The sequence below is a fragment of the Anomaloglossus baeobatrachus genome, chromosome 2 (assembly GCF_048569485.1).
Source record: "Anomaloglossus baeobatrachus isolate aAnoBae1 chromosome 2, aAnoBae1.hap1, whole genome shotgun sequence".
In the NCBI taxonomy this organism is placed as follows: domain Eukaryota; kingdom Metazoa; phylum Chordata; class Amphibia; order Anura; family Aromobatidae; genus Anomaloglossus; species Anomaloglossus baeobatrachus.
Genome location: NC_134354.1, coordinates 412274325 through 412297926, shown reverse-complemented (window position 1 = coordinate 412297926; position 23602 = coordinate 412274325). Strand labels below are relative to the sequence as shown.

The 23602-nt window shown below is 41.2% G+C and overlaps 1 protein-coding gene across 4 annotated transcripts in view; it reads left to right on the top strand.

Moving 5' to 3' along the window:
• Window positions 1–23602, top strand: part of ADGRB2 (adhesion G protein-coupled receptor B2) — a 673616-nt gene that overhangs the window by 532575 nt on the left and 117439 nt on the right. For all 4 annotated transcript variants that reach the window (XM_075336137.1, XM_075336136.1, XM_075336138.1 and 1 more), the window contains 3 exons: window positions 14987–15181; window positions 21884–21952; window positions 23428–23536. In XM_075336137.1, the coding sequence (XP_075192252.1) occupies window positions 14987–15181; window positions 21884–21952; window positions 23428–23536 (373 nt within the window). The remainder of the gene's footprint in view (window positions 1–14986; window positions 15182–21883; window positions 21953–23427; window positions 23537–23602) is intronic.

Here is a 23602-nt window from a genome sequence, read left to right as displayed (position 1 = left end):
TATGCACCTGTTCACACGTCAGGTCGAGGAGTGCAGTCAGTCTTTTTTTTCCCTATATGCATATATACACCCATATGAGAGAACACTAAAGCATTCCAATTACAGTGGTGGGATAGGGTCAGGTGTGGCAGGTAAGGTAAAGACGCTCACCTAGAGAACAGCAGGGTATAAAGGTGGGTAGGTATATGGAACATAAACACGTAGGTTCAACCTGTCGTGAAGGAGAGAAATATAGTCATATCAAATGGGTCCTAAGGATTCAGACAATGAAGTAAATGGTTGCTATAAGAACATAAATGGTATGGGGCAACCTGTGTGGGGATACACCGTAGGTGGTAGGTAACTCTATAGGGGAGAGACCAAATTACACACTTGTGAAACAATATTGACCAGAGACAATACAAAGGATGTGCAGGAGGTACCTGTCATCAAAGGAACACAATAAGTCCAAGTTTCCTGTGAGGGCTGCAATGTGGTGACTCCAGGTCATATACAGGAGGTTTTAGGTATCGTCAGGATAAATACACATAAGTCAGGCAATAGACTTATGTGTAAAATAAATATGGTCCGAAGGAGGAATGGTCTGCCATAGGTATAAAGGGAAAGTAGGTTGAATAATTACCTAAATCGTCACCAATGTTAAAGTTAGTCTCTGGCGTAATCAGGTTTAAAGGGATCCTAGTGGTCCAGGAGAGATATAACTGTGCCTAAATGGGTATGGAGAGAATGAAAAAGGCAGAGATGGAAGAAACGGTGGGACAAAGGGGGGAAAAAAGGAAGAAAAAAGGAGGGGGGGAAGAGGGGGAGGGGGGAGAAAGAAAGGAGGAAGGAGGAATGGAATTATCTCCTGTGACAAGGTGAATCAAAAAGAGTTTGGTGGATATAGTATACCTGGGATGTTGTGTCAAGACCCAGGGCTATGGACCACTGTGTGCTCTGAAGGTATGATGGACAGGAGGCAGGTAGATGCCTAACCAGGTAGTAGCCTGACTGTATAGGAAATAAGAGAGTCAAAGATGAGACAGTGGTAGCATATGCAGTGTATAACGAAGAAGAGGAGAAAATATACCAATGACTTCAATGGTCTAGCATGGAAAAAGTCCATGGAGTATGGTAGCAGAAGTCCAGGTAACTACTGGCTGGAGGTAAGAGAAGAGTGAGTCTTTACCTTACCTGCCACACCTGACCCTATCCCACCACTGTAATTGGAATTCTTTAGTGTTCTCTCATATGGGTGTATATATGCATATATATGTATATAGGGTTCTCACATATCCACACCACTCACGTACGGCACTTATTCCTGTGATTCCCATTCCCTATTCTCCGCACGATGATAGGTACTCAAGAGTCTATACGATTGTCTCTTCATTATCCCCCTGCACTTTCATATATGTCATTTGAATATGCTTCATTATCTATATTGATGGATATCCTTTTGCTTTGTTCTTTACACCTGTAAATATTGTATCCAGTCTGTCCGACCTAGGAAGGCCGGTTGGCCGAAACGTCCTTGGCGGACCCTTGTACAGCACTATTTGTTCCACTTTTTGCACCAAGAAAATAAAATAAAAGAAAAGGATTTTGACATCAATTTTGCTGTGTTTCTTCAGTCTGTATGGGAAAGAGTTAGTGTGCCGGAGTCACTCTATATTTTTGCCTTATTTCCTCCTGAGCACCTACGTGAGGTGGTGTGAGGTCTCTCTCTTTTAAAAATCGATAACACAGGGGACCTACAACAGCAGATGACATGGCTCCCTAAACCATCACTGATTGTGGAAACTTCACACTAGACCTCAAGCAGCTTGGATTGTGTGCGCCTCCACTCTTCCTCCAGACTCTGGGACCTTGATTTCCAAATGAAATGAAAAGTTTACTTTCATCTTAAAACAACACCTTGGACCACTGAGCAATAGTACAATAGTTGTGAATCTCCCCCAAATTTTTGAATTGCCTTTTCTTAACAATCCTATCAAGGCTGCAGTTATCCGAGTTGCTTGTGCACCTTTTTCTATCACACTTTTTCCTTCCACTCAACCTTCCATTAACATGCTTGGATACAGCACTCTGTGAACAGCCTGCTTCTTTAGCAATGACCTTTGTGGCTTAGCCTCCTTGTGGAGTCTGTCAATGACTGCCTTCTGGACATCTGTCAAGTCAGCAGTCTCCCCCATGATTGTGTAACCTACTGAACCAGACTAAGGGACCATTTTAAGTTCTTAGGAATCCTTTGCAGGTGTTTTATGGTAATTACTCTAATTTTCTGAGATAACCTGTGTGTTTTCATTGGCTGTAAACCATAATCATCAACATTAACAGAAATAAACACTTGAAATAGCTCACTCTGTTTGTAATGACTTTATATAATATATGCATTTCCCTTTTTGTATTGAACTACTGAAATAAATTAACTTTTTGATGATATTTTAATTCATTGAGATGCATTTGTATGTATACACCGTGTGCAGAATTATTAGGCAAGTTGTATTTTAGAGGATTTTTTTTATTATTGATCAACAACTATGTTCTCAATCAACCCAAAAGACTCATAAATATCAAAGCCTAATATTTTTGGAAGTTGGAGTGGTTTTTTTTTAGATTTTGCTATCTTAGGAGGATATCTGTTTGTGCAGGTAACTATTAATGTGCAGAATTATTAGGCAACTTAATAAAATACAAATATATTCCCATCTCACTTGTTTATTTTCACCAGGTAAACCAATACAACGGCACAAAATTTAGGAATAAACATTTCTGACGTGCAAAAACAAAACCCCAAAAAATTAGTGACCAATATAGCCACCTTTCTTCATGATGACACAAAACAGCGAACTATCCATGGATTCTGTCAGTTGCTTGATCTGTTTGCGATCAACATTGCATGCAGCGGCCACCACAGCCTCCCAGACACTGTTCCGAGAGGTGTACTTTTTTCCCTCCTTGTAGATCTCACATTTTATGAGGGACCACAGGTACTCTATGAGGTTTAGATCAGGTGAACAAGGGGGCCATGTCATTATTTTTTCATCTTTTAGACCTTTACTGGCAAGCCACGTTGGGGAGTGGTTGGATGCATGTGATGGAGCATTGTCCTGCATGAAAATCATGTTTTTCTTGAACGATACCGACTTCTTCCTGTACCGCTTGCAGAAGTTGTCTTCCAGAAACTGGCAGTAGGTCTGGGAGTTGAGCTTCACGCCATCCTCAACCCGAAAAGTTCCCACAAGTTGATCTTTGATGATACCAGCCCATACCAGTACCCCACCTCCACCTTGCTGGTGTCTGAGTCAGAATGGAGCTCTTTGCCCTTTACTGATCCAGCCTCTGGCCCATCCATCTGCCCATCAAGAGTCACTATCATTTTGTCAGTCCATAAAGCCTTTGAAAAATCAGTCTTAAAATATTTCTTGGCCCAGTCTTGATGTTTTATCTTTTCTATCTATGTTTCTTGTTCAAAGGTGGTGGTTTTTCAGCCTTCCTTACCTTGGCCATGTCCCTGAGTATGGGACACCTTGTGCTTTTTGATACACCAGTAACATTGCAGCTCTGAAATATGGCCAAACTGGTGGCAAATGGCATCTTGGCAGCTTCACGCTTTATTTTCCTCAATTCATGGGCAGTTATTTTGCCCCTTTTTTGCCCAACACGCTTCTTGCAACCTTATTGGCTATTTGCCATGAAAGGCTTGATTGTTCGGTGATCACGCTTCAAAAGTTTGGCAATTTCAAGACTGCTGCATCCCTCTGCAAGACATCTCACAATTTTGGACTTTTCAAAGCCCCTTAAATCTCTCTTCTGACCCATTTTGCCAAAGGAAAGAAAGTTGCCTAATAATTATGCACACCTTATATAGGTTGTTGATGTCATTACACCGCACCCCTCCTCATTACAGAGATGCACATCACCTGATTTACTTATATGGTAGTTGGCTCTCAGGCCTATACAGCTTGGAGTAGGATGACATGTATAAAAAGTATCATGTGATCAAAATACTCATTTGCCTAATTCTGTACACGGTATATATATATATATATATATATATATATATACAGTGCCTACAAGTAGTATTCAACCCCCTGCAGATTTAGCAGGTTTACACATTCGGAATGAACTTGGCATTGTGACATTTGGACTGTAGATCAGCCTGGAAGTGTGAAATGCACTGCAGCAAAAAAGAATGTTATTTCTTTTTTTTTCTTTTTTTTTAAATTGTGAAAAGTTGATTCAGAGGGTTATTTATTATTCAACCCCTCAAACCACCAGAATTCTGTTTGGTTCCCCTAAAGTATTAAGAAGTATTTCAGGCACAAAGAACAATGAGCTTCACATGTTTGGATTAATTATCTCTTTTTCCAGCCTTTTCTGACTAATTAAGACCCTCCCCAAACTTGTGAACAGCACTCATACTTGGTCAACATGGGAAAGACAAAGGAGCATTCCAAGGCCATCAGAGACAAGATCGTGGAGGGTCACAAGGCTGGCAAGGGGTACAAAACCCTTTCCAAGGAGTTGGGTCTACCTGTCTCCACTGTTGGGAGCATCATCCGGAAGTGGAAGGCTTATGGAACTACTGTTAGCCTTCCACGGCCTGGACAGCCTTTGAAAGTGTCCACCCGTGCCAAGGCCAGGCTTGTCCGAAGAGTAAAGGCTAACCCAAGGACAACAAGGAAGGAGCTCCGGGAAGATCTCATGGCAGTGGGGACATTGGTTTCAGTCAATACCATAAGTAACGTACTCCACCGCAATGGTCTCCATTCCAGACGAGCCCGTAAGGTACCTTTACTTTCAAAGCGTCATGTCAAGGCTCGTCTACAGTTTGCTCATGATCACTTGGAGGACTCTGAGACAGACTGCTGCAAGGTTCTCTGGTCTGATGAGACCAAGATCGAGATCTTTGGTGCCAACCACACACGTGACGTTTGGAGACTGGATGGCACTGCATACGACCCCAAGAATACCATCCCTACAGTCAAGCATGGTGGTGGCAGCATCATGCTGTGGGGCTGTTTCGCAGCAAAGGGGCCTGGCCATCTGGTCCGCATCCATGGGAAGATGGATAGCACAGCCTACCTGGAGATTTTGGCCAAGAACCTCCGCTCCTCCATCAAGGATCTTAAGATGGGTCGTCATTTCATCTTCGAACAAGACAACGACCCAAAGCACACAGCCAAGAAAACCAAGGCCTGGTTCAAGAGGGAAAAAATCAAGGTGTTGCAGTGGCCTAGTCAGTCTCCTGACCTTAACCCCATTGATAACTTGTGGAAGGAGCTCAAGATTAAAGTCCACATGAGACACCCAAAGAACCTAGATAACTTGGAGAAGATCTGCATGGAGGAGTGGGCCAAGATAACTCCAGAGACCTGTGCCGGCCTGATCAGGTCTTATAAAAGACGATTATTAGCTGTAATTGAAAACAAGGGTTATTCCACAAAATATTAAACCTAGGGGTTGAATAATAATTGACCCACACTTTTATGTTGAAAATTTATTAAAATTTAACTGAGCAACATAACTTGTTGGTTTGTAAGATTTATGCATCTGTTAATAAATCCTGCTCTTGTTTGAAGTTTGCAGGCTCTAACTTATTTGCATCTTATCAAACCTGCTAAATCTGCAGGGAGTTGAATACTACTTGTAGGCACTGTGTATATATATATATATATATATATATATACACATAGACACACACACTAGCAGGGGGGAAGCAAAAAAAATATGTTTTGTTTTACTTCCCTAAGAAATACAGAATGCAGCATTTTATTATGATGAGGTTGGAAATGATTTTCAGATGCTTCGGTGGTGGACTTGATCAGAGACTGTCTTATGGGTGATAATCGTTAAAATGTGTTCCTTGATCACAAACAGGAATGTCTATGTATGGAGTGATAGCAGCTGTATTTGATCTACTTCAGCATATATTCCATGTGGAATATAGATTTCACAGGATAACTGATACTAGATATACAATGATCGGTCATTACATTACTACCACTGACAGGTGAAGTGAAAACAATTAGAGTCTTCTTATAATGCCACCTGTCAAGGGATTGCATATATTAGGCAACAAGTCAGTTCTATAAATTGATGTGTTGCATGCAAGTACAATGGCTTATTGCGATTGAAAAGGGTTCATTTGTGGTGGCTAGAAAGCTGGTTTACTGGTCCTCCAAATGGGCAAGTCTTTCTGTTTCAATCAAAGTTATCAAAGGAAGCATGATTGCTGATGATTGACAAAGTTGTGGGCACCCAAGGGTCCTTTAAGGCTGCTTCCAATCTATGGAGACCCCCACCTCGCAATATACAAGATTTAAGTTATTTGTTGATTGCACCAGATACCAGAGGACACCATTAGAGGTCTGGTTAAGTCTATGCCTCATCCGGTCAGAGTTGTTTTGGTGGTGTAACTGGTTCTTACAGCTTTTACATCTAGAAAATATCAACTTTTTCTACAAGTGAATATATAACCTTTTGGTGTAGAGAAAGGGGCATCTTTTCTTCCAACACCATATATTTTCTTTGTCCTTCCCTGCTAAATATCTGTAAACATTCACAAAGTTAAAAAAAACTTTCTAGTGTTAGACCTGGGGGATGCAACTGCACATTTTAAATTAAATAATGGCGTGGCACGGAAGACCTCCAATGAGGCACTGGCTGTTGCCATACATATTGTGACAAACTACCACTAGGTTTCACCAGATGCAACTAGTGACAGGGAAGTCAAACAAACCAGTGGTCAGTGGCTATTAAGTTACGTATGGAACACAGAGATGAAGCAAAGCCGAGGACGGAGCACAAGCTGGAGGTCGGAAGCCAGAAAGTCACGTAATGCACACTGGGTGGAAGCAGAGCCGAGGTCAGGTACAAGTCAGAGGTCAGAAGCAATGAAGTCACGTAAGGTACACTGGGGAAAAAGGGAGACAAGGTCAGGGTACAAGCCGGAGGTCAGTAGCCAGGGAACAACATCAGAGTCAGGGACACGGGAGGACAGAGGTAACAACAGGTCCATTGTAGGAGGACAAGACCAAAGCACAAACAGGAGCCAGAGCACTTACTACAGGCAGGAACTATGACTGGCAGCATTCCGGGTGATGTTGCTCTCTAATGAAGCAGAGAAATTACCTGGTATGAGGCACCTGGAGAGAGGCCCCTCCCAACACCAGTGCTGGAACCGAGGACAGGTAACCACCCATCGAAAGGTGCAAAATACAAAACAGAACACCGACTCTGCTGGAGAGCAGAGCACCATGGATTAGAACCATGACTCATGTACTCATCTTATAAAAAAATAAATTTCTTTCAGACATGAGTGCACAAAGTAAAAAGAGTCTTAGGTCTCGTTAGTAGTCTAAAACATGGCTATGTAATCTTCTAAAAGATTGAGGTCCATTAAGTTCAACCATTCTCCAGCATTATTTTAACAAATTTACAATTTTTTTACTTGGTTGTTTAGCACCATTATTGTACACAGTGCTTTACAGACATAATCAACTCTGTCCCCATCGGGTCATACAATCTAATTTACCTATCTGTGTGTTTGGAGTGTGGAAGGAACCGGAGTACCCGGAGGAAGCCCACACAAACACAGGGAAAACATACACAAATATGGCACGAGGTATGAGTGACTCTTTTCTGAATCCTCTTACTCCAGTATATAGCTATGTTTAGGGAGCTTCTGCACGTTAAGGCAAACTATGTAAATGACCTAAGAATTTATATACTGTAGGCTGCACACATATAAATAAATCTCAAGTCATTTAGATTCAGGAGCGACACAATCTTGAATAAATTAAGTCTTGTGCATATATATATACAATGCATGACTTAGTGTGTGGGTGTGAGTGTGACCTTCCAAGCTATTATTCTGATACAGGGTATATGACATTAGTTTTGGAGTAGTTACATTTATGTCATATTGAATTCATTACAAAGCTGTGATATATTGTTCTGCTATAGTAACTGTTACATTTCTTACATCAAGGATAATTGTTAAAATAACTAGATGCACAGTTTAATTTAAGAAACTAAATAGCGAACCTCAGGTCACTATGAGCTTGTATGGTTTTTTTGGGTATATATTTATCTGAAAATGCATGAGTACAGTAATGTAGTGTTTACGGACACAGGATAATATAGGGTTAATCCTCCCATGAAGACTGGAAAAGCTTTCAGACTAATTTTGTGCAGTGTTAATTGAACTGTTACATTGATGGTTGCCAAAATGATCATGACTGGCCATTGTCAGCATTGACTGCATTCCGGACTATGAAACAAATACAGTGCTAGTGTAATGACCAGTTTTGCATTTGTAAAGAAGTCTCCCGAGGGGTTTGATTAAAAATTCTGACTCAAACCTGAAGAAAAATATTACAGGACGACTCTCGGCTTAATCACTATGTGCTATTTAATTAAAATCCCGCTTTCCCATGTTCTAAGTTCTACGCAGGGCTGAATAAGAGCTGACAGCTGCTTATGGCACAATTAATAAAACCATTTATTTGGCCTGAAATTCTTTTTCCACAAAAAAAAATAAAAAATCAGATTAAAAATAGTTATAGCATCTACGAAATCCTCCCAAATGGGACTGGATACATAGTTACATAATTATGTGAGCTGAACTTGGTAGAAAGTCTTTACGTGCATGCTGAAGGCAACAAGTCCAGTCCCTGGGGATCGAGCGGGATCTATTTCAATGCTTTTTGTATCTTTTTTTCTTGTAATTTATTATGCCATTTTAGCTGTATAGATTTTATTGTATAACAGTTTAATGCACTGTTCATATATCTTTATGGATAGCATCAATAGCATTTTCATTTACTGGTATTTATAGTCATTGTAAATTAATTGTCCACCAGATGCGGATTATAGTTCTCCGTACAATGGCCAACCTTTAATATCAGAGAAAATAGCAAAGGATGGGAAAAATATAGATACTCTCTGCAGATGTGCCCTTGGTTGGACCAATCCTGCAAGGCTAAAGCCAACCACTGCGACCACTGTACAATATATATTTGGGTCATCTCTATATTTGTTTTACAAGTAAAATCTTATTAACTATTATTCATAATCAACTTGTTACAATGAGATATTATGTAGGTTGATTTATCATTCTCCAGAGCCTTAAATATCCAAAATGCTAAAATAGCACAATTCTTAAAGGGAACCTGTCAGGTTCTGTATGCATCCAGAGCCACGAGCAGTTCTGGGTGCATATTGCTAATCTTTGCCTTACTGTCCCTGTATACTCTAGCATAGATAAAGAGATCTTTAGAAAAAGTACCGTATTTTTTGTTTTATAAGATGCACCAAATTATAAGACGCACCCCAAATTTGGAGAAAAAAAAGGTGAAAAAAAAATATGGGGTCCGTTTTATAATCTGGTGGTGTCTTACCAGGGAGAGGGGGCAGCAGCGGAGCGAGAGTCACATAAGGCAGAGGTGGTATTGGAGTACGGTGATGCTGGCACTGGTACAGAGGGAGGCCCAGATACTCACTGTGGTCTCTGCTCTGTGCGGGGCTGGTGACGCCGCTCTGCTCTGTGCGGGGGGCGGTGAGTCACTGGCCATTCTGAAGATGTTGGCGATCTACGGTGAGGGCTTCAAATAATGGCGGTCGGAGTCGGCACATGCGCAGATGAGAGCTTGAGCTGAGAGCTCCATCTGCGCGTGCGCTGACTCTAGGTGCCATTATTTGAATCCCAGACCGCCGACATCTTCAGAATGACTGCTCTCCGCACAGAGCAGCCACGAGCCGAGTGGAACAGAGCAGCCGCGCACTGAGCAGAACAGAGCAGCCGCGCACAGAGCAGAGCAGAGCAAAGCCGAGCAGAGTGGCGCTGCCCGATGCACTCAACAGTACCGTACTGACCAGCGCTGGCAGCACCCGGTAAGCTACATTTGGATTTTAAGAAGCACCCCTTATTTTCCTCACAAATTTTTGGGAGGAAAAGTGCGTCTTATAATCCAAAAAATACGGTATTTCTAAAGATCTTTTATCTTATGCTTATGTTAATGAGCTCAGGTAATAGTCCCAAGGGCGTTATATTCCCTGACTAGTCCACAGGGGTATACTAACATGCTATTTAATGCAGCGTCACCAGCGTTGCAGGTCATACCTGTGATTGCTGTTACCGTGCTTCTGAATGCCCGCACTTCCGGTATGAAGCCGGGTGTATGCGTCCCAGCTTCAGAGAGGTCTAGTGTGCATGATCGGAGGTGTCCGGCATTCAGAAGCGTGGTCACAGTGAACACAGGTACGCGCGGCTCCACTTGTGATGCTGCATTGAATAGCCCTGTGGGTGTGCTAACATGCTAAGAGGACGGACTAGTCGAGGGATATAATGCCCTTGGAACTAGTCCCTGCACTCATTAGCATAAGATAAAAGATCTTTAGAAATACTTTTTAAAGAGCTTTTTATCTATGGTAGTGTATACAGGAACAGTTACGCAGGGATTAGCACCCAGAACTGCTCCTGGTCCTGGGTGCATATTGCACCTGAAAGGTTCACTTTAATATCTATTACAAGAATAAAAGTTGTAAAGAAGCTATAAATCGAGCTTTCATTATGCAGTTCCCCGCCAAGTCCCTTCCTCTTTGCTGCTACAATAGCTTCCATTCTTCTGGGAGCTCATTCTTCAACATTTTTGAGTGTCTTGGTAATTTCAGCCCTTGTTAGGTCAGACACCAATGTTGATTGAAAAAAGTTTGTTTAAAAGAACTGAGAGTCCTCAGTAGTTGATACCTTTTAATGGCTAACTGAAAAGATGGTAATAATAGCAAGCTTTCGAGACTACTCAGGTATGGTATGATACCATGCCTGATGAAGAGACCAGAGAGAGACCAGATAAAGAAGTATATTTCATTACTCCACAGAACACATTTCTCTTGCTTCAGAGTCTAGTGGCTTGTGCTTTACATCACTCCATCTAACACTTTTTCATTGTGCTTGATGATGTAAAACTTGTTTGCAGCAGCCTGGCCATGGAAAAAGTTCCCAGCATACAGTTTGTGACATGATGTTAATGCCATATGACGTTATTGAGCCTACAAAGCATTTTATGCGCTATGCTCCTGAGGACTTGGTGACCCCACTCTATAACTCCTCAGTAGTTGGTGACTCAGCTCTATAACACCTCAGGACTTAATGACCTCACTCTATATCACCTCAGGACTTTGTGACCCCACTCTATATCACCTCAGGACTTGGTGACCCACTCTATATTTCCTCAGAACTTTTTTGACTCCACTCTATAACTCCTCAGAACTTGGTGACCTGCTCTATAACATCTCAGGACTTGGTGACTCCAGTCTATGACACGTCAAGACTTGGTGACCCGCTCTATAACTCTTCAGAACGTTGTGACCCCCCACTATAACTCCTCAGGACTTGGTGACCCCCCTCTATAACTCCTCAGGACTTAGTGACCCGCTCTATAATGCCTCAGGACTTGGTGACCCCGCTCTACATCTCCTCAGACCTTGGTGACCCTGCTCTTTAACACCTCAGGGCTTTGTGAACCCCGCTTTATAATACCTCAGGACTTGGTGACCCCTGATATATACCTTTATAACTTGCACTGCACCTTTGTGGCTAAATTGCTGTTGTTATGAAGCGCTTCTGCTTCTCAATAGATTATTTTGCAGACCAATAGATTCATTATTTTTTGCTATACTTTTTTATTGAAACAAAAAATAGCATTTTTTTTGCTCCCCCTTTTCATATCTATGCTTGTGCTACATTTTTTTTTTATAAATCAATATTTTACTGCTTTAGTCTAACACTATGGTTATATTTTACAATAAATTAGGGTATCTTTGTTGGAAGCAAGAGGTAATATCTGGCAAAATATTTGCTTTTAGAATAAGTTTTAATGAAAGTGCACCCACATGAATCATGAAGGAACGAGCGACCTCTGAACATTGCATTTTCCATTTTTCTTTTCGATACTAGCCACATTCAGATTTCTCTAGGTTACTGGACAAGGACACAAGGCATATCATACTGCTGATCGTTGTGAGCTGGCCATCAGTATTTTTAGTTCTGAAATACAACTTCTTCACAACTTGTGATGAATAGGCACAGTTTGTAGTGAGGTCAGCTGATGGCCACAGTTTGACATGGCAAAAGTTCTATGTCTGCAGTCTCCTCTAATATAAATCTGTCAGTGCTTGAAAAGAGTAAATTGTATTGATTATAATCACACTTCTGCAGGCGGTTAGTTAAAAAGATGCTTCACGATGGCTAGAAAGTATGCTAATTTCTCAATTTATGAGGACATCGGTTTAATTCATTCTGTGCTGATGTTTTTGTCTGTTACCAGACTTGGCACTTTTTTGCAAGTTAACCTGGGCCTCATTAATCAGTTCACATAAAAAGTCTTAGCAATCTACTGAGGCAAATTTAACCCAGGAATAGAGTTGCTTCCAAATTTAGAACCAAGCAAATTGCTTACACAGAATTGGCAAGGCTTATTGCTCCACATGATGTGCCAAAGCCCCCTGCAATACAAGAATTTTATCGGAAAAAAAAAAATGCCTGGAATTGTAATGGATTCTATAGGAATATATTTATAGATAGATAGCTGTAGGATGGATAGATAGAAAGAGATTGAAAGATAGATAGTTTAAGGATGGATAGATAGATATATAGATAGATAGATAGATAGTTGGAGGATGGATAGATAGATAGATAGATAGTTTAAGGATGGATAGATAGATAGATATATAGATAGATAGATAGATAGTTGGAGGATGGATTCAGCTCCATGAAGGAGGAAGAGAAAACATATCCTGCTGGGGGAAGAAGAGAGCACAGTGGAGATAGCAGCGTGGTATGTGAGCGAATGTCATAGACTTCGAGAAAGAGAACTATAAAAAACCATGGACTTCCATAGCCCCCACCCTTGATGTGCACCCATCCATCTTTCCTACAGTCCCCACCATGGAGGTGTCCCCATCTATCCTTTCTACAGTCCTCACCCTGGATGTTCTCCCATCCATCCTTCCTACAGTCCCCATCCTCGATGTGTCCCCATCCATCCTTCCTACAGTCCCCACCCTGGATGTTCTCCCAGCCATCCTTCCTACGGTCCCCACCCTGGATGTGCTCCCATCCATCCTTCCTACAGTCCCCACCCTGGAGGTGCCCCCATCCATCCTTCCTATAGTCCCCACCCTGGAGGTGCCCCCATTCATCCTTCCTATAGTCCCCATCCTTTAGGGACCCCCATCCATTCTTCCTACAGTCACCACAGTGGATGTGCCCCCATCCATCCTTCCTACAGTCCCCACCCTAGATGTGCTCCCATCCATCTTTCCTACAGTCCCCACCCTGGAGGTCCCCCATTCATCCTTCCTACAGTCCCCACCCTGGAGGTCCACCATTCATCCTTCCTACAGTCCCCACCCTAGATGTGCTCCCATCCATCCTTCCTACAGTCCCCACCCTGGAAGTCCCCCATTCATCCTTCCTACAGTCCCCACCCTGGATGTGCCCCCATCCATCCTTCCTATAGTCCCCATCCTGGAGGTGCCCCCATCCATCCTTCCTCCTGTCCCTACCCATCAACCCATCATCCCCACAGTCCCAGTCCCTAGTGTGCAGTTGCTTTGGCAAAACTAATTTGTATTTGGTCCTGCCAATAAAGCTGATTTGATTGATGGTTTGATGGATGGCTAGATAGAAAGACAGACAGACAGACAGACAGACAGACAGATAGATAGATAGATAGATAGATAGATAGATAGATAGATAGATAGATAGATAGGTAAGCATGGTTGACCTTAGGGAGATCAACATCCAGCACCGCGGAGACACCATCACGTGTTTTTCAACGCAGTGATTCTAGAGCAATGCCCCCTGGGAAATATGCAAAACAAGAAAGCCGCGGAGACACCATCACATGTTTCTCAATGCTGGCAGGAAACTAGCCAGGTCATTCACCGGGAAGGAACAACCACGGGAAGGGCAGTATCCAGTCAAGGAAACCACTTATGCCAAAACATGGTATCCATCCACAGACAGCTGTTTCGGGGTATTTGCCCCTCATCAGTGTGGAGTAGGAAACTGGCTACTACTGGTTGTATTTTTGCATGTCAGAAATGTTTGTTTCTAAACTTTGTGCAGTTATATTGGTTTACCTGGTGAAAATAAACAAGTGAGATGGGAATATATTAATATTTGATATTTATGAGTATTTTGGGTTGATTGAGAACATAGTTGTTGATCAATAATAAAAAAAATCCTCTAAAATACAACTTGCCTAATAATTCTGCACACAGTGTATAGATAAATAGATAGATAATGGATGGATGGATATATAGATAGATACTTTAGTTTAGATAGAAAGAATGCTGGGGTAACTATATGTCGTACAGAATATACTCAACAATAATTATGACTAATTATGGACACCTTTGAAATGGAAAAAGTAAAAGATAATGGATATGAGATGTTGGTGTCTAGGATATTGCTGTCTTTACTAGATCTTGCACAGTTTTACTTCTCAGTCTGCAATGGGTGGTCTTTTGTCTCTCTACACACAGACCCAGCTTTTCCCCCCTCCTCCTGCAGATTGCTTGCATGCATTCTTCCCTTTTTACATTCTGATACAGTGTAACCTCTGTGATCTGACTTCCGTTTATATTTGGATGTTTGTTTCCCTCCCCACACTGATTTATTATGTACAATTGACCTTACCCCTACTGCTGATATCTCTAACAATGTTAAAAACAGCAGCACTTTGCAAAGATAGTGACAATGTGCTTTTTTAGAATCTGTCACAAGTCATACAACCCACTATATAGAGGAGTTACACAGACTTTACAACAGCAAATAGAACAATATGTAATGAAGATTAATAAGAAAGTTGTCTAATTATGCAATTATGAAGCAAATGAACAGTACAGAATCAGTACAAAGCTATCCATATTTTACAGATGTTAATTACTATTTTCTCAAAATGACTCCATGTTCTGTCTTGTCCTACAGCTCCGTGAACATCTGGCAAAAGGTCAGCGCTTATTGGCAGGACAAGGAATGACCCAGGTAGTGCGGAGCATGTTGGAATTGGTGTCAACTAAGAACTACTACAGTGGAGACCTCCTTTCCTGTGTTGAGATCCTGCGCAATGTAACTGATACGTATAAAAGAGCCACGTATGTTCCATCCTTTGAGGACATTCAGGTAGGTGTACATCAAGGTATACAAAGTAGAATGCGTTCCACTGATATGACTTGGCTAATAGACTGGAGCCAGTCAAATTTACAGATTGTTGATGGTGTAGAGGGTGAACTCGCATGAATAAATCATTATTTTAAACAATATTAGCACAGCTAATGGGAGTCAAGTGCCAAATTAAGAATATAATTAATTACATTAGTGAGATTCCTAAAACAACATTTGAAGATTACACAAAGATTAAATAAGCAAACAAATATATAGTGGCAGTCAATGAGGGTTGTCTGGTACAATAACTCAAAACTACGTGTTTCCTGTTTTCTTTAAAATGTAATTGCATTGCCAGTATCCCATATTGATTCCGCTCATTGCTTCATCCTCTGTTTCGGTTACACATGTAAACGATTACATAGTCACCACCCCGGCTTCTCCTGCCCAGCGGCTCGTCATGTCCTCCTGTCGGTTGTACATTTTACCTTGAGCTGTGCTGCAGAGGCCGGCTTGTATTTCCACACGTAACATTCAGACAGAGCCCGTAAGTGCTGTCACAGGGAGCTGTAGCACACACATAAAAGGCTCTTTTGCTTGTTAACAGAGCTCATGTTGTGTATAATGTGATATTACGGCCAGCACACAGTGCTGTGCAGGCTGCTCTCTCTCATTATTCTCTTGCCCTCTTTTCTTAATCCTCGACGCACCGTTTTTGTTCTATCTATTTTTATTATTATTTTGTGGCTGTCATTTTTTTCTTCTCTTTCCCTTCAGTTTTGCCATTGTTGTCTTTCTGGAGCAGGATAATATTCTGTTATGAACAACACCCTAAGTGCTTTTCTCCTATTACATATGTTCTATATGTGCAATGTCGTGCTCGATGTTAGGACAATGCTCTAACCCCAACATTTATATCTAATCCCTACATGGGCAACTTTTGCCTAATCTCACACTTTGGATTTGGAAACAAGAGTTATTGGTTTTCTAATAGTAAAATGCATCTATCCATCTATCTATCTATCTATCTATCTATCTATCTGTCTGTCTGTCTGTCTGTCTGTCTGTCTGTCTATCTATCTGTCTGTCTGTCTATCTATCTGTCTATCTATCTATCTATCTATCTGTCTATCTATCTATCTTATCATCTGTCTGTTGCTCTATAAAAATGCATCTATCTGTGTATCTATCTATCCCTCTATCTATTATTTCTCCTTCTATCATCTATCTGTCTATTCCTCTATTTATCTATCTCTCCCATATTTATCTATCTCTTTATCTATCTATCTATCTATCTATCCATCTATCTATCCCTCTATCTATTATCTATCTATCCGTATATCATCTATCCATCCTTTTATCTATCTATCTATCTATCCATCCATCTATCTATCTATCTATCTATCTACCTATCCAACTTTTTATCTATGTATCTATCCATCTATATATCTATCCCTCTATCCATTATCTATCTATCCGTATATCATCTATCCATCCTTTTATCTATCTATCTTATCTATCTATCTACTGAGTAGTGGGAGAAAGACAGGCACATAGGGTTTTAACCGATAAACAACAATAGGAGGATTATAGGGTGCACTCACCTATAGATGTTGTGAGACAGTCACAACACCTGATGGAGCATTGAGGCTGATGGAGACATCTGCGGACCCATCAGAAAGGAACAGAAACTTCTAAAGAAAATCGGGGATCATCGCCGTGCTTATCACCATTGAATCCAATGAATAATTTTCAGGTCATTTATTGAAGAAGTACAAGTTTACACATTTCAGGGGTCTTTGCCCCCTTCCTCAGGACAAGTAGATAGTGATCTTCTGTGTCATTATCTACTTGTCCTGAGGAAGGGGGCAGAGACCCCTGAAAGGCGTAGACTTCTACTTCTTCAATAAATGACCTGAAAATTATTCATTGGATTCAATGGTGATAAACGCGGCGATGATCCCCGATTTTCTTTAGAAGTTTCTGTTTCTATCTACTGGCAGACGCAGATAAATAGCGGCCTCTGTGCAAGAACAATATATGGGTCATTTTCAGTTTAATAGCGCACCAAAATTTACAATTCCACCTGTTTTGGAGGTAGAAATGGGCAGTTAAACATGTTGCACCAATAGTGTGTCAACCCCTGTATTTATCCCTCTATCTATTAAATATCTATCTCTCTATCTATCTATCTATCTATCGATCTATCTATCTATCACTCTATCTATCTATCTATTTATCTATCTATCTATCTATCTATCTATCTATCTATCTCTCCATCTATCCCTCTATCTATCCCTCTATCTATCTCTCTATCTATCCATCTATCTATCTATCTATCTATCTATCTATCCATCTATCTCTCTATCTATCTCTCTATCTATCTCTCTATCTATCTATCTATCCATCTATCTATCTATCTATCTATCTATCTATCTATCTATCTATCTATCTATTATAGCGGCACAGCAGCCAGCATGTGGTCATGTTGCAGAAGAAAGCTTGACTTACTGATCGGTGCCGTTCTCAAACTGACTGTAGCTGAAAGCAATTTAGTAGATAATGACTGTGACTTAGGCCCGTTTCACACGTCAGCGAAAAACACAGACGTCTTTAACTGGCGTGTAAAACACGCACATGTCCCTGCGTGTGCCGAAAATCACGGCACACGTGGGTTGTCTAAGTGCAATCCGGGCTCCGTTCTCCGTGGCCCGTGATTGCACTTAGAGATTCACTCACCTGCGCCCGCTCTCGCTGTCCATGGTGCTGATCGCTCCCGCGACGCATCATCCGGCCGGCGGTGGCCCCTGCAGGAGCTGCTTCCGGGTCGGCTGTGTCGCGCATAATGAATATGCGCGACAGTAATCAGCCGGCTTAGAAGGAGCAGGGAGGACGGGCTGCAGAGGACATCGCTGGACGCCGGGTGAGTTAAAATGTTTATTATTTTAAATGCACGTTTTTTTCTGGCACGTGTTTCACGGACCACACCACTGCGTGGTCCGTGGAACATCAGTGATGCCAGAAAAAATGGACATGTCTCCGTGCAGCAATCACGCACACGCGGGTACGCTGCACGGAGACACGTGCAGTGACAAATCACTGACGTGTGAGCAGACCCATTCATTATAATGGGTCTGCGTATGTCAGTGATTCTGGTACGTTTAAAAAAAGCACAAACGTACCAGAATCACTGACGTGTGAAAGGGGCCTTAAGCTGACATTTTGCTGCATTATCATGCGACCATTAATAATGTGATACTATTTGGCTGCATTAATTTTAAACACCGCCCCAACCTCATGTTGGTGCATTTTCATCCTCGGCATGTCACCCGTGCCTGGTCATGGCCAGTTTTAGGATTTGTTTCTCTGAAGATGTTCACTCATTGCTATATACGATCTTGCACGAGGAGAGAATCTGAGGTTTCCATGGTATCCCAGCTAGCTTTTCTCCTCTCTCCCACTCATTTCTAAGTCAAGCTGTGTAATAAAACTCTCACCGTCATTATTAAAATCCCGGTCCGGATCTACATTTGGTACAGTCAGGGTGTGTGCACACGTTGCGTTTTTCTGGCATGTTTTTTTCCTGAGCAGTTTTGTTACAAAACCTGAAGGATTTTCTATTACCAGTGTAATGAATGGTCTTCCTGAGGTCTTCTTGCTTAGTTTTACCTCGCAGAGTTAAATCTGCAGCATGGCAATCCTTTTAGTGTTTTTGCTGCAGATTTCACCCATACTAATGAGTAGAGAAAGTCTGCAGCAAGAATGCATGTAAAAAAAATGCAAGAAAATGTGACTTGAGTCATAAAGTCATAAGACACCTCTTTTTTCCCAGCAACCATTCTAATACCAAATTTACTAAGAGATATAATTGACACTTTTGATATAAGAGCAGAGCTAGAAAATACCTACATGGTTCTGCCTGTCTATTCACACTGTTCTATTCAGGTAGAAGCTATCATAGATGCAATGGGATCTGTACAATGGCAAATTATTGCATTGATATTCAAAGAGTTTAAATTAAAAATGAGTTTTGTCAGTCTTAAGTTATTTTTGTGATCGTTCTGTATTTTTCTTACTTCAACTCTTTCACGACCTTGGATGTATTGATTTATCCAATGTACTGTCCTTGCCTTTGATGCGGGCTTCCACGTCGAGCCCACATCTTTCCCTGCTCATGTCAGCTGATCTGATCAACCACTGATCTGCCCGTGGCTGTTACTAGAGATGAGCGAGCCTCTAAAGGCTCGAGTTCGGTTCGGTTCATCGAACGGAGGCCGCGTTCGAGTTTGGCTCGACTAACCGTTCGACAAACCTCTCGAACCCCATTGAAAACAATGGGAGGCAAACACAAACACATAAAAACACATTATAAATGTACACAAACAGTTAATAAACATTGCCATAACACTTACAGGTCACCGCGATGTGTCCTGCACTTTGTCTCCCGCCGCTTTTCCTCCCGATAATCGCTGCGTCCTCCCGGTAACCAGCACTGATGATAGGACCTATCGTGACGTCAAAATAGCATGTGACCAGTCACGTGTCTATTATCTCATTGGCTACAGACTGGTCACATGGCTAGACATCATGCTAGGCCCTGTCAGTGCATCTCTCCGGTACGCGGTAATCGTTTGTGTATCTCCGTGTACCAGCGAGATGCTCTGGCCCACGGTCGGCTTCCCCGTTCTGCTTCCCCGTTCCGTTATTCACTGGCTGCCACAGCCGGTCAATAACGGAGATCACCGATGCTATAGCAACGCGCCTGTCAGCGGTGACGTCACCGCTTACATCCTGCAGTCTCTGCTACTCACTGAGTGATATAGACTGCACTGGAAGCAGCAGCGTCTTCCTCCCATGCAGCGCTGTCTGATGTAGCAGAGCTACATGGGTTGAAGGAGAAAGAAGACAGAAGACCATAGATGGTGGAAGGATGCAAGAGAGTAATGAACATGGAGTTTCTAAGTGTGTCTGTGTATTTATTTCTATTAAAGTATTTTTTCTCTGTTTGGTGTCCTTTTTTAACCCTTTATTGGAGATTCTTAATGGCCGGGTCAAACTTGCCTGACATTAAGAATCTCTGACTTAATACTAGCTAGTAAAACAAAGCTAGTATTAACTCATTATTACCCAGCAAGCCACCCGTCACCAGGGCAGCTTGTAGAGTTGGATACAGCACCAGATGATGGCGCTTCTATGAAAGCGCCATTTTCTGGGGCGGCTGCGGACTGCAATTCGCAGCAGAGGGGCCCAGAAAGCTTGGGCACCCTGAGCTGCCGATTCCAATCCCCAGCTGCCTAGTTGTACCTGGCTTGACACAAAAATTGGGCGACGCCCACGTCAATTTTTTTTTAATTATTTAATGTGCTGTGGAGCACGCATTGGCGTGTTTGACGGTGGGAGACCAACGACCCCCTACTCTGTGTAAGCAGCGTACGCTGGTAACCAGGGTACACATCGGGTTACTAAGCAAAGCGCTTTGCTTAGTTACCCAATATTTACCCTGGTTACCAGGGTACAATGCTTAGCGCTGGCTCCCTGCACACATAACCAGGGTAAATATTGGGTAGCTAAGCAAAGCGCTTTATTTAGTAACCCGATGTGTACCTTGGCTACCAAGCGCAGAGTCGCTGGTCACTGGTGAGATCTGCTTGATTGACAGCTCACCAACGACTATGTAGCAACGCACCAGCGATCCTGACCAGGTCAAATCATGGTCGGAATCGCTGGTACGTCGTTTAGTGAGATGGTACCCTTACAGGCTTAGTTTTATTCTTATTTGCATTGTGACTACTTAGATTACCAAAAAGAGCTGTTTTGGATCCCGAGCGGCTTTCTATTAAAAATGTGTTCACCTGCAGATAAAATCTCTGTAGTCTGATGTGATGCAGCTTAAACCCTTTTCACCTGGCTGGGTGGGTAGGGTTTCAGAAGCATCTGCAGCTGAACATCATCATTTTACCACCATTGAGAGACTCAGAGGCTTCAAAGGGAACTCACTAGGGTGCCATCTCCCATCGTTCACAGAAGGGAGCCAGCTCATTGTGCCGGATTGGCGACGAACAACCCATCACTAATTGTGACATAGATGCACTGCGTTAGAACACATTATCTTTACATATTCTGCTACTTGACCAACTATATAATGGTTGTTCTTTTATTCTTGATCTTATTGCTATATATGTTTTTACTCATGATGAGATTTCATTCATGATGTTATCGGTATATACCGTATGTGTTTATTCTTGATGTTATTGCTATATATATTTATTCTTGATGTTATTGATATATGTTTTTATTATTAATGTTATTGCTATACATGTGTGTATTCTTCATGTTATTGCTATATATGTGTTTATTCTTAATGTTATTGCTATATATGTTTTTGTTCTTGATATTATCGCTATATATGTGTTTATTTTTTATGTTATTAGTATATATGTGTGTTTATTTTTGATATTGCTATATATGTGTTTATTCTTGATGTTATTGCTGTGTATTATTTTACTCATGATGATATTTCAAGCTTATTTGTTAATGCTAATATTTTTTCCATGTTATTCATTTTATCTCACCAAGGAATTTTTCTGCTGCATGAATGTGACTAGTTTACAGATTTATATTGCCTTTGCATAAAAGAAATGCCTTTAAATGTTACTCCAACTACTTCTTGCATAATCCTTCCTTCTCCCCTCCTCATTAATTCTCTCTCTTTATATACAGAAGTTTTTCCATGCTGTCAGCCACATATTGGATGCAGATAATAGAGAGAAGTGGGAGGACGCTCAGCAGGTGGGGAGCAGTGACGATGCAGCCATGAGCTGTGGATGTGTGACGTTCGCCTGTGGCGGGGGAGGGAGGTGTGTGTGCGCGTTTGTGTGACAGGCGGGGGATAATTCACAAGTGCAATGGAAAATGTTGTCAATACAATCAAGAGCAGGAGAGAATAAGAGAATAATCCTCTTCTTTAAAAGCAGGCTATTTGAACTTTTGTTGCTTGGAATAAGGAATAAATAGTGCTGCCCTTTCAAAATTGTAGATTTTATAAATTAAAAAATATAATAGCATGAATGACAACTTTACATATGTGCTTTACATACTTGCATTTAGATTTTGTATAGTTGTTATAGCGTACGTTTTTTTACATACTTGCATTTAGATTTTGTATAGTTGTTATAGCGTACAATGTTTTTTTACATACTTGTATTTAGATTTTGTATAGTTGTTATAGTGAACAATGTTTTTTTTTCACTAACAAGAAAGGACCCAATTAAAGTTCTGTATGTACACTTTGCATTCATTCAATGAATGGTCCATTGATTTCAATGTGATGAAATTTAAAAAATGTTCCAATCACTTGGGGCTTCCAGCACTAAGGGCCCCATGGATCAACTAATCATTAGGGGATTTGTGAAAGAAGTTCTATATGCTTGAATTCTCCTGGTTAAAAAAACTCCAGTTCTGTAGTCATTGCTCAAGTTTCAAAAAATGTGTTGAAGGAATACAGCAAACCAAGGTTTTCAGATGAGACCAAGTTTTTCATATCTTAGCAGAAGATATATATAAGAGCTAAAGATATAACCTTCCTGCACATCAATGGTTGAGCTGAAAGTAATGAGATAATGGAGATTCTTTTTATCCTCCAAAGCTTCTAGACAAAAGATTCCTTGATATGATAATAGATCCATTATATCCGTAGTAGGTAATTTTTTGTACTGTACTATGGAAAGAATATTTGGGTGGACTCTACACTGAAAATCTGCAACAAATCCATACATGTGTGAACATGGTCTGCAATCATGGACTCTTATGACTATGATGTCATAAACTGATCATAAAAAATTCCCAAAGGATTTCACCCTACGCATTGATGAATCGTTGTATGTGTTTGACCCTAAATGGCTGACTTATGTATAATATTTGCCCCAGGCTTCTTATACCTTATTTCCACTGTGGTCTTTTCCCTGTAAAATGCTGAATATCATTTTATTTTTACCAGAAAAGAGAATTGTAAAATGCAGGTGTGAACAAAGCCATAATTGCACATATATAGTCATAGATAGTTTGTGGATTTCAGTGTAAAAATTAAATGGCTGACTCTTGAGACGCAAAGAAACCCTACTACTGCTTCTTCTTAGCAGATTTGCAAATGGAATTTTTCATAGATCTTTATAAAACCATTAAGTTCGTTGACATTTTTTTAATTTCTCCATAATGTGCTGAGGAAAGCGCGATGTGTAATTAAAGTAAGCACATCTGTTTTATAGGTGGCCCCAGGCTCTGTTCTCCTCATGAAGGTGCTTGAAGATTACATCCACCTGGTTGGAGATGCGCTAAAACCTTTCCAGAGTTCCATCATTGTCACAGAGAATCTGGGTATGAGATATCTTATTTTTTAATAATGTAATATCACTTAGCTCATGGGTTTATACCATTACATGC